At 43.5% G+C, this 12752-nt stretch overlaps 1 protein-coding gene across 2 annotated transcripts in view; it reads left to right on the top strand.

Annotated features, from left to right (window-relative positions):
* LOC132780882 (fibrillin-2) overlaps positions 1-12752 on the top strand; it is a 150186-nt gene that overhangs the window by 28632 nt on the left and 108802 nt on the right. For both annotated transcript variants that reach the window (XM_067473612.1, XM_067473613.1), the window contains exons 7-9: positions 8291-8488; positions 10208-10333; positions 12256-12393. In XM_067473612.1, coding sequence (XP_067329713.1) covers positions 8291-8488; positions 10208-10333; positions 12256-12393 — 462 coding nt within the window. The remainder of the gene's footprint in view (positions 1-8290; positions 8489-10207; positions 10334-12255; positions 12394-12752) is intronic.

Here is a 12752-nt window from a genome sequence, read left to right as displayed (position 1 = left end):
TACAGCTTGTTGGGCCCGTCCTCGACCGGTTCATCCCGCTGGACGCAGAGGCTGTCGATAGGCTCATGGCTGCAGCTAGACCGACCACTTGCTCCCTTGATCCATGTCCTTCTTGGTTGGTGAAATCCTGCTTGGAGGGATTACGTGACCCTCTGTTGAAGATCATAAACAGCTCCCTTGAGCAAGGAGTTTTTCTAGAGGGTTTAAAAGAGGCGGTGGTCTCTCCCCTGCTGAAGAAACCAGATTTAGATTCTTCGGTTCCCTCCAGTTACCGCCCAGTTTCGAATCTCTCGTTCCTGGGCAAGGTGATTGAGAGGGCAGCAGCGGAGCAGTTGCAGCAATTCCTAGACGACACAGCCGGACTAGATCCCTTCCAGTCCGGCTTCCGTGCGGGGCACGGGACAGAGACTGTGCTGGTCTCCATCACGGATCACCTTTGATGCCAGCTGGACCAGGGCGGGTCAGCGCTGCTTGTGTTATTGGATCTCACAGCAGCATTTGACACAGTCGACCACAATCTTTTGACCCACCGCCTTGCTGCTGTTGGAGTCCGGGGGACAGGTTTAAACACTGTCCTCCTTTCTTCACAACCGTGGACAGCGAGTGGAGAGGGGAGGCCTGGTCTCTGAGAGGTCCCCTCTATCTTGTGGGGTTCCTCAAGGGGCCATTCTCTCCCCTCTGTTGTTTAACATCTATATGCGACCACTTGCTCAGCTGGTTCAAGGTTTTGGGCTTGAGTGTTACCAGTACGCTGATGACACTCAGCTGGTGCTGAAGATGGAAGGCCGACCGGACTCTGTACCCGATTGTTCCCATCAGTGCCTCGAGGCCGTTACTGGATGGCTGCGTGCCAGCAGGTTGAGGGTGAATCCAGCAAAGACAGAGATCCTACGGCTGGGTCAACCGGGCAGTGGGGATATCCAGCTGCCTACCCTGGTTGGCGAGGCTCTACGCCTGTCATCATTGGTAAAGAGTCTGGGAGTCCTTTTGGACTCTCTGCTAACGATGGAGGGCCAGGTCTCCGCCGTTAGCAGAACCGCCTTCTTTGCGGCAGGCTAGACAGCTGGCGCCCTACCTGTCCAGGGACGACCTAGCTACGGTGATCTAGGCTACGGTCATCTCAAGACTGGACTACTGTAACGCCCTCTACATTGGCCTTCCTCTGTCGGTGATCCGGAAGCTCAAGTTGGTACAAAATGCAGCTGCTCGGCTTCTTACGGGAATTCCGATGAGATGCCACATAACCCCAATCTTACTGCAGCTGCATTGGTTACCAATTGAGCACCGGATCACTTTCCAAGTGATGGTACTCACCTTTAAGGCCTTGCATGGTCTGGGGCCGATGTACCTGAGGGACCGCCTCACCCCCTACCAACCCCAGAGATCCCTCTGTTCTGAGGACCAAGATTTGTTGGAAATTCCCAGTGTCAAGAACTTGTGTCTAACAGCAACCAGACACAGAGCCTTTTCAGCAGTGGCACCATCACTCTGGAATACTCTGCCACCTGAAGTCCTTGCCTTGCGGGACTTATCAGCTTTCCGCAGGGCATGTAAGACATACCTGTTTCGACAAGCCTTTGATTTGTGATATTTCTGTTTTTAAATTGTTTTAAATAGTTTTTAAATTGTGTTAGATTTTAGTCATTCTTGTAAGTTGCTCCAAGCCCCAGGGGAGTGACAGCATATAAGTTCAAATAATAAATAAATAAATAAATAAATAAATAAAATTTGACACAATCTGTCATAACACACATATAGGAAAAGTTGGCTGCCACAAACATTGACAGAAGATTACTTACTTTAATCATTACGTTGTATTCTGATACCGTACTGAAAGTCAGACTTGGACCCAGTGGAGCCCCGAGCAATGAAATCAAAACATCAACTGGGGTGAGACAAGGGTGTATTTTAGCCCCTTTTCTTTTTAACTTCTATATAAATGGCATCATGAATACATTATCCTCTGACAGTCTACATGGCCCTAAAGATTTGTCCAGAACTATTAACATCTTGCTTTACGCTGACGATATGGTGATTATGGCAATGTCTCCGGTGGGGCTGAGAAGAGCCCTGGCAAAATTCAGTTTGTACTGTGAGCTACATTCACTCACTATGAGCAAGGACAAATCCAAAATTATGGTCTTTGGAAAAAACAGAAAACAGTACACGTGGTTCCTGTATGGTGTACATTTGGAACAAATCAATTGCTACAAATATCTAGGCATTATGTTCTCGTCGTCTGGTGCTTGGGCTAACCACATTACTCACAGTATAAAAAGAGCAACGAAAATGGCAGGTTCCATTTATAAGCTGTACCATGACAGATACCTGGGCACAATCAGATCTGCCCTGGAAGTCTTTAAGACAAAAATATGATTGTGTTAATAGTTTGACGTTTATGTTTTAAATGTATTTTCCCCTATGAACTATCAAGAGTGTTAAGGTCGTCTAGAGAGGCCGTGCTCTTGGTCCCGCCACCTTCGCAGTTGCATCTGGTGGGGACAAGAGACAGGACCTTTTCTGTGGTGGCCCCCTGGCTATGGAATTCCCTCCCAAATGAAATTAGATCTGCCCCCTCCTTCCTAATTAGGAAATTAGTGAAAACCTGACTGTGAAATGAGGTCTTTGCAGAATGATGGGTGAGACCGGTAACTGACCAAAGTTATTGACCACAATACATGGACTGAATATACGGACTGAGTTGGACATGTTTTTTTCTTGGCGAACGGCTTTTATGTATTTATTTTATTTGTATTTGTTATTTTACTGTTGATATATGATGTTTTAGATTTTTACTGTTAGAGTCCCTCTACGGAGGTAGAGAAGATCGGGATATAAAAGTTTTAAATAATAATAATAATAATAATAATAATAATAATAATAATAGCTGGTCTGTGTGTTCTGTGTTGCTTTGCTTATGTGGAAATCACCCTGAGTCCCCTCGGGGAGATAGAGAGGTATACAAATGGCCGGAATCACTGGGTGGTTGTAGGTTTTTCGGGCTATATGGCCATGGTCTAGAGGCATTCTCTCCTGACATTTCGCCTGCATCTGTGGCAAGCATCCTCAGAGGTAGTGAGGTCTGTTGGAACTAGGATGTTTATTATTATTATTATTATTATTATTATTATATTCTTCTTCCTCGTTCTGCCTTTTCCTCCTCTTCATTTTTCTTATACAGGTATATATTTACATGTGTGTGTGAGTTAAAACCATTTCAGATCTGATATATATATATATACACACACACACACACACACACACATATACATACATACTAGCCGTCCCCTGCCATGCTTTGCTGTGGCCCAGTCTGTGTATATCTGTTTTGTGTGTGTATATGTGTGTGTATTGCATATATAATATATATGTGGTTTTGCACCAGCATTGAAATGTAATTTTTGTTTTTTGGCTTTTGAAGTCTCTTCCACTGTGTTTTTCAGTGTTTTTATGAGTGTAATGTTCGTTTGTGGGATTCACATAACTCAAAAACCACTGGGCGAATTGACACCAGATTTGGACACAATACATCTATCAGGCCAACGAGTGACATAAAAACACTGAAAAACTCGTTGGCCTGATAGATGTATTGTGTCCAAATCTGGTGTCAATTTGCCCAGTGGTTTTTGAGTTATGTTAATCCCACAAACGAACATTACACACACACACACATCTATATATATATATTATATATATTCAAATACATCATGACACGGAAATGCTTTCCATCAAAGCTCCTGTGAAAACATACCCGTCTATTGGGAGCAGGGAGGAAACTCCATCATGACTGAGGAGAGCCAGCCAGCCGATACGGCTTCTTCTTCATAATACTAATAACAATAATAATAGAACCAAAAAATCCTAGAGTTGGAAGGGACCCCCAAAAGCCATCCAATCCAGCCCCCTTCTGCTAGGAAGGACACAGTCTGATCCCTCCCAACAGATGACCATCCAAGCCTCTACTTAATAACAACAACAGAACCATAGAATCCTAGAGTTAGAAGCAACCTCTAAAGGCCATCAAGTCTCTAAATAATAATAACAACAATAATAATAATCACACAGTCCTAGACGCTTGGGAAGTGTTCGACTTGTGATTTTGTGATATGAAATCCAGCATATAGATCTCGTTTGCTGTGACATACTGTGCTTTTGTGTCGGTAAAATAATAATAATAAAGTCTACCTTACTTAGATCTGCACGCATCATTCGAAAATACATCACACAGTCCTAGATGCTTGGGAAGTGTTCGACTTGTGATTTTTTGATACGAAATCCAGCATATAGATCTCATTTGCTGTGACATATTGTGCTTTTGTGTCAGTAAAATAATAATAATAATAATAATAATAATAATAATAATAGAACCATAGAATCCTGAAATAAAACATTTCAGGCAAAAATTGGTATGATAAGAAACAAAGATGGCAGGGACCTAACAGAAGCTGAAGAAATCAAGAGAAGGTGGCGAGACTATACAGAAGATCTGTATAGGAAGGATAATAATATTGAGGATAGTTTTGACGGTGTGATGAATGAATTAGAACCAGACATCCTGAGGAGTGAGGTTGAATGGGCCTTAAGAAGCATTGCTAACAATGAGGCAGCAGGAGACGACAGGATCCCAGCGGAAATGTTTAAAATCTTAAAAGATGATGCTGCCAAGATGATGCATGCCATATGCCAGCAAATATGGAAAACACAAGAATGGCCATTAGACTGGAAAAAAATCCACTTATATCCCCATACCAAAAAAGGGAAATGTGAAAGACTGCTCAAACTTCCGTACAGTGGCCCTTATTTCTCATGCCAGTAAGGTAATGCTCAAGATCCTGCAAGGAGGACTCCAGCAAGACATGGAGCGAGAGTTGCCAGATGTACAAGCTGGGTTTAGAAAAGGCAGAGGAACGAGAGACCAGATTGCCAATATCTGCTGGATAATGGAGAAAGGCAGGGAGTTTCAGAAAAACTACTTCTGCTTCATTGACTATTCTAAAGCCTTTGACTGTGTGGATCATAATAAATGGTGGCAAGTTCTGGGTGGGATGGGCATCCCAAGCCACCTTGTCTCTCTCCTGAGGAATCTGTACAAGGACCAAGTAGCAAGAGTCAGAACTGACCACGGAACAACAGACTGGTTCAAGACTGGGAAAGTCGTACGGCAAGGCTGCATCCTCTCACCCAACCTTTTTAACTTGTATGCAGAACACATCATGCGATGTGCGGGGCTTGACGAATGCAAAGCTGGGGTGAAAATTGCTGGAAGAAACATTAACAACCGCAGATATGCAGATGACACCATCCTGATGGCCGAAAGCGAGGAGGAGCTGAGGAGCCTTCTAATCAAGGTGAAAGAAGAAAGCGCAAAAGCTGGGTTGCAGCTAAACATAAAAAAACCCAAGATTATGGCAACAAGAATGATTGACAACTGGAAAATAGAGGGAGAAAATGTGGAGGCCGTGACAGACTTTGTATTTCTAGGTGCAAAGATGACTGCAGATGCAGACTGTGGCCAGGAAATCAGAAGACGCTTCCTTCTTGGGAGGAGAGCAATGTCCAATCTCGATAAAATAGTAAAGAGTAGAGACATCAGACTGGCAACAAAGATCCGCCTAGTCAAAGCCATGGTATTCCCTGTAGTCACCTACGGATGTGAGAGCTGGACCTTAGGGAAGGCTGAGCGAAGGAAGATCGATGCTTTTGAGCTGTGGTGTTGGAGGAAAGTGCTGAGAGTGCCTCGGACTGCGAGAAGATCCAACCAGTCCATCCTCCAGGAAATAAAGCCCGACTGCTCACTGGAGGGAAGGATACTAGAGACAACGTTGAAGTACTTTGGCCACATCATGAGGAGACAGCAAAGCCTAGAGAAGACAAGGATGCTGGGGAAAGTGGAAGGCAAAAGGAAGAGGGGCCGACCAAGGGCAAGATGGATGGATGGCGTCCTTGAAGTGACTGGACTGACCTTGAAGGAGTTGGGGGTGGTGACGGCCGACAGGGAGCTCTGGCGTGGGCTGGTCCATTAGGTCACAAAGAGTCGGAGACGACTGAACGAATGAACAACAACAAAGAATCCTAGATTTAGAACTAAAGACCACCCAGTCCAGCCTCCTTCTGCCATAGAGGAAGACACTATTCGATCCCTCTTGACAGATGGCCATCCATCTGCTACTTAATAAATAAATAAGCAAACAAATAAATAAATACAACGGTAGAATCCTAGAGTTGGAAGAGACGCCCCTACAGGGTCCCCTTCTTGGACGAGCTAACAATGGCGCATGAGAAGGCACTTCTGTAATGAGATACAGATCCCAATCTGTTTCTCATCACTGGAAAAGAAAACAAGAGAGAGACACATGGGTCCCCCCTTTCAATTGAAATATTTGGAGAGTTGAGGAAGGACCCCGACCACCTGCCTTTGCCCTTTGAATCATAGGACTCTAGAGTCAGAATTGACCCCCAAAGGTCATCCAGTCCAGCCCCCTTCTGCCTTCAAGGAAAGCACCACCTGATCCTTCTCAACAGAGGGTCATGTAGCCCCTGTTTAGAATAACAACAACCGCAAACCTATAGTATCCTAGAAATGAAGGGGACCCCAAAGGCCAGCCCCATTATATCAGAAGGGGAGGCTCCATCAAAGCCCTCCAACAGATGGCCATCCAACTTCTGTTTATAATAATAATAATAGAACTGTAGTATCCTAGATTCGAAAGGGACCCCAAAGGCCATCCAGCCCAGCCCCGTTCTTAACTAGGAATCATTTGTAAGTCAGATGTCTGTAACTCGAGGGTGGCTTGTGTATAGATAGATAGACAAACATAGTGTCATAGATGTGGAAGGGACCCCCAAAGACCATCCAGTATGCCCTCTTCTGCCAGGAAGGAAGACAGAATTACGTTGTTGTTGTTGTTGTTGTTGCTGTTGCTGTTGCTGTTGTTATTGTTGTTAGACTCCTAGATTTGGAAGGGGCCCCAAAGACCATCCAGTCCAGCCCTCTTCAGCCAGGAAGGAAGAATTTATTATTATTATTATTATTATTATTATTATTATTACTATTATTATTATTATTTATGATTCTTATTTGACTCTGATTAATATTATTAGTATTAGTATTAGTTTAGACTCCTTGATGTGGAAGGGGTCCCTAAAAACCATCCAGTCCAGCCCTCTTCAGCCAGGAAGGAAGAAAATATTATTATTTTCTTGTCACATCCCGCCTGGACTACTGCAACGCTCTCTACGTGGGGCTGCCCTTGAAGACGGCCCGGAAGCTTCAGCTGGTTCAGCGCGCGGCAGCCATGTTACTAACTGGAGCGGGTGGCAGGGAGCACACAACGCCCTTGTTGTCCCAGCTCCACTGGCTGCCGATTTGCTACCGGACCCAATTCAAGGTGCTGGTTTTGGCCTACAAAGCCCTAAACGGTTCCGGCCCAAAATACCTTTCTGACCGCATCTTGGCCTACGAGCCCACGAGGACCTTGAGATCGTCTGGGGAGGCCCTTCTCTCGATCCCGCCTGCCTCACAGGCACGGCTGGCGGGGACGAGGGAGAGGGCCTTCTCGGTGGTGGCCCCCCGGCTGTGGAACACTCTCCCTGCACACATCAGACAGGCGCCTTCCCTCATGTCCTTTCGAAAAAGCCTTAAGACATGGCTGTTCGAGAGGGCATTTAATTAAGTGCTAAACAATACGGTAATGAGAACTGGAATGGAACAAGGAATATGAGACTGGCTATGATTCCACTAAGAGACGAAGCGGATTTTTAGTGTAGTCTGTAATTGTTGTATAGTTTATATGTTGTTGAAACTGGCTTTTTTGTAATTGTCTTTTATGTGTACTGTACACCGCCATGAGTCGCCCTTATGGGCTGAGAATGGCGGTTAATAAGTGCATCAAATAAATAAATAAATTATTATTATTATTATTATTATTATTCTATTATTATTAATTATGATTCTTATTTGACTCTGATTAATATTATTAGTATTAGTATTAGTATTAGACTCCTTGATGTGGAAGGGGTTCCCAAAGGCCATCCAGTCCAGCCCTGTTCTTAACTTTGGTAATTTGTAAGTCAGATATCTGTAACTCAGGGATGGCCTGTGCCCGTGTATATTTTTATATCTATCTATGTATATATATGAGATAAATATACTATCCAATTTTTGGAAGGGACCCCCAAGTGTCATCCAGTCCAGCCCCATTGGGGCAGATTCCCTTCCTCCTTCTTTGCCTGCCTCTCAGTGACCTTTCTTCCTTCCTTCCTCCCTTCCTTCTTTCTTCCCTCCCTCCAGACTACCGGACGGGCCCCTGCTTTGGGCAGGTGGTGCAGCAGATGTGCCAGGGGCAGCTGAGTGGCATTGTGTGCACCAAGGCGCTGTGCTGTGCCACCGTGGGCCGTGCCTGGGGCCACCCCTGCGAGATGTGCCCCCCGCAGCCCCACCCCTGCCGCAGGGGGTTCATCCCCAACATACGCACCGGAGCCTGTCAAGGTACCCTCGCCCAGGTATCGCTCTCCTCCCCTTGAGGGGGGACAGTGCACGGAGCCAGGAAGCACCAGGAAATGCCTGCCACTTTTCGACTTTTGCTGAGTTGTTCCTGCGAGTGTCTCTGTAGATCTTAGGAAGCTATTTCTTGATTTAAGGCATTGGTGTGCTGGCTGATGTCTGAACAGAGGATGGGTTGGAGATGTCACTGCCTTGGTCCTTTCATTATTGGCTGCTACTTCCTGATGGATATCAATGGTGGTGCAATACTGGCTAAACAGTACAATTTCTCCAGTGGTGTGGGGCATAGACATCCTGTCATTAAGAGCCACATCCACTGTTTTAACGTGGTGAGATGTATTCCACATTGAGCATGCATATTCAGCAGCAGAGTAGCCAAGTGCAAGGACAGATGCCTTCACTGTGTCTGGTTGTGATCCCCAGGTCGTGCCAGTCAGCTTTCATACAATATTATTTCCCACTTTTTGCTTGCTATTCAAGCATTGCTTCTTGTAAGTCAGAGCACAGTTCAGAGTAACTCCCAGGTATCTGGGTGTGCTGGAATGCTCCAGTGGGATTCCTTCCCAGGTTGCCTATTATGAAGGTGAAAAGCACACATCTATGTTTTAGATGGATTAGGTGTCATCTGGTTTTCCCTCTAATAAGCAGTAAGAGCACCTAAAGTTTCGAAGAACTTCTGTTCCACCATCTCAACGCTCCCTGCTTGGGCGGTGATGGTATAATCGTCAGCATAGATGAAACTCTCTGTCCCTTCTGGCAGTGGCTGGTCATTTGTGTAAATGTTGAACATTGGTGAAGCAAGCATGCTCCCCTGAGGAGCATGCTCCCCTTCCGTTTTCATCATCTACTTCTCTGGCCCTGGAATTCAACAAAAAAGCTCCTGTTTTGTAGCAGATTTCCTATGAAGCAGGTGAGGTGGTGGTCCTTTGAGATACTATAAGTTTTTCTCAGGAGAAGGCAATGATTTACAGTATCATAAGCTGATACTGAAGAGATAGATTTCTGGTGTTGGATGGGATCCCTAAAGGCCATCTAGTCCAATCTCTCAAGACATAGTTAGTTAGTTAGTATCCTAGTTTTGGAAGAGATCCCTAAAGGCCACCCAGTCCAACCTCTTAAGAGTTAAATAGATAGATAAATAGATTTCTAGTGTTGGAAGGGATCCCTAAAGGCCATCCAGTCCAACCCCTTAAAATAGAGAGGGATAGAGAGATTTCTAGATTATATCAGAGAATTCTGGAGTTGGGAGGGACCCCAAGGCCATCCAATCCAACCTCCTCCTTTCTGCCATAAAGGGAGGCTCCATCCAATCCCTTCCAACACATGGCCCTCCAGCCTCTGTTCCAAAGCTCCCATGGAAGAAGTCTCCAGGCCTTTGATCAAATGGGCCTGTTGCAGGGTGGCGCAGTGGGTTAAACCCCTGTGCCGGCAGGACTGAAGACCGACAGGTCGCAGGTTCGAATCCGGGGAGAGGTGGATGAGCTCCCTCTATCAGCTCCAGCTCCTCGTGTGGGGACATGAGAGAAGCCTCCCACAAGGATGATAAAAACATCAAATCATCCAAGCGTCCCCTGGGCAACGTCCTTGCAGACGGCCAATTCTCTCACAACAGAAGCGACTTGCAGTTTCTCAAGTCGCTCCTGACATGACAAAAAAAGAAAGAAAAGAAGAAGCTTAGAGCCAATGTTGTTGTTGTTTTCCCAGATGTGGATGAGTGCCAGGCGGTGCCAGGTTTGTGCCAGGGTGGCAGCTGCCTCAACACCGTCGGCTCCTACGAGTGCAAATGCCCCGCCGGGCACCGGCAGAGCGAGGCCAGCCACAAGTGCGAAGGTCAGGCCCGGAAAGGCACTCCTTCCATTACTATTGCCATATTAGCTATTACTTTTATATTATTATGTTATGTTATATTAATTTCCTTGTACATTATTATTATTATTATTATTATTATTATATAATTATTAGATTTTTCTATAATAATTTCTATTATATTATTATTGTTGTTTTTACTATTATTTATATTATTATTGCAGTTGTATTTTTCATATGTTATGTTAAATTATATTATATTTTATTATTGTATCCTTATACTATTATATTATATTAAATATATATTATTATAACTGTATTATATTATAGAATATTATGTATTTATTCATTTACTTCACTTTTATATCGCTTTTCTTGGGTGAAAATATATCTTAGTATTATTACATTATAATATCCATATCGACATATTATATTATTATATATTTGTATTATTATATTATATTTTCTTATTAAATTGAATTATATTATTAATTATTGTATTATATTATTATATCTTTATATTATTTTGTTGCAGAATAATCTGCCTGTCTGTTTCAGCACAGCCGGAAGGAAGAGACAGAGAGCAGATATTTATTATTATTATTATTATTATTATTATTAACTTTATTTGTACCCCGCTAGCATCTCCCGCAGGACTCGATGCGGCTTACAATATTTATTTCCAGTTCTTTACTATTTTGCCAAATAGGGTGATAGTTCCTTAAAACAGCCTGAGCTGTGAGTTGTCACTCTATTTTGCAAAATTGTAAAGAACTGGAAATTGATATCTGCTCTCTCTGTCTCTTCCTTCCAGCTGCACTTGAATAGACAGACAGATTATTCTGCAATAATATTATTATATTATCATGTCTTTGTATTATTATATTATATTACATTATTATATCCTTATATTATTCTATATTATCCTCATATTATTATACTGTATTATATTATTAAATTATATAATAGTTTATTCTTATATTATGTAATATCCTTATCTTATTGTTATATTATTATATCCATATATTATTATATAATATTAAATTGAATTATGTTTTATTATTCTATCCATGTATTATTATTATATTGTCGAAGGCTTTCATGGTCGGAATCACTGGGTTGTTGTAGGTTTTTCCAGGCTATATGGCCATGTTCTGGAGGCAATTTTTCTCCTGACGTTTCGCCTGCATCTATGGCAAGCATCCTCAGAAGTAGTGAAGTCTGTTGGAAGTAGGAAAAATGGGTTTATATATCTGTGGAATGACCAGGGTGAGACAAAGGACTTTTTTTCTGCTGGGGCTAGCTGTGAATGTTTCAGCTGATCACCTTGATTAGCATTCAATGGCTTGGAAGGGCCTGGGGGGAATCTTTTGTTGAGAGTGATTTTATGTGCCTGTTTGTTTCCCCTCTGTTGTTTTGCTGTTGTAATTTTTGAATTTGTTGTAATTTTTGTTGTAGTTTTGAATTACAACAGCAAAACAACAGAGGGGAAACAAACAGGCACATAAAATCACTCTCAACAAAAGATTCCCCCCAGGCCCTTCCAAGCCATTGAATGCTAATCAAGCTGATCAGCTGAAACATTCACAGCTAGCCCCAACAAACAAAAGTCCTTTGTCTCACCCTGGTCATTCCACAGATATATAAATCCATTTTTCCTACTTCCAACAGACCTCACTACCTCTGAGGATGCTTGCCATAGATGCAGGCGAAACGTCAGGAGAAAAATTGCCTCCAGAACATGGCCATATACCCCGGAAAAACCTACAACAACCCATTATTATTATATATTACATTATATTATTACGTCTTTATACTGTTCTATGATATTATCCTTATTTTATTGTATTATATCTTGATATTATTCTGTTCTGTTATTATATCCTCATATTATATTCTTATAATATTGTAATATTTTTATATGATGATAATGGTCTGCTACCCAGACGTGGACGAGTGCGCAAGCATGTCAGCCGGTGGCGGTGGGGCCTGTGACGGTGGGGAGTGCACCAACACGGTTGGCAGCTACGTCTGCGCTTGCCCTCGAGGCTTCATGACCGGCCCAGATGGATCCCGCTGCCTCGGTGAGTCAATCTCCAATTAGTGCCCCACTGTGTCCCATTCCTCCTCCCATGGAGCCATGTCAGCCCTAGGGTTTCCCAATACTCCAGAAAGAAAGATCACACCTTGCCCAAGTTTTAACATCTTAACACCTCTCAACAAAAGATTTTCCCAGGCTCAGCCAGGCCTTCAAATGCTAATGAAGGTGGTCAGTTGAAACATTCACACCTAGCTCCAGCAGGGAAGAGCTCTTTGCCCCACCCCAGCCATTCCACAGATATATAAACCCATTGTCCTAATTCCAACAGACCTCACTACCTCTGAGGATGCTTGCCATAGATGCAGGCGAAACGTCAGGAGAGAATGCCCCTAGAACATAGCC

This window comes from Anolis sagrei, chromosome X (genome assembly GCF_037176765.1).
Source record: "Anolis sagrei isolate rAnoSag1 chromosome X, rAnoSag1.mat, whole genome shotgun sequence".
Lineage (NCBI taxonomy): Eukaryota > Metazoa > Chordata > Lepidosauria > Squamata > Dactyloidae > Anolis > Anolis sagrei.
The sequence above is the reverse complement of the archived record's forward strand: the minus strand, read 5'-3'. Positions and strand labels throughout refer to the sequence as shown.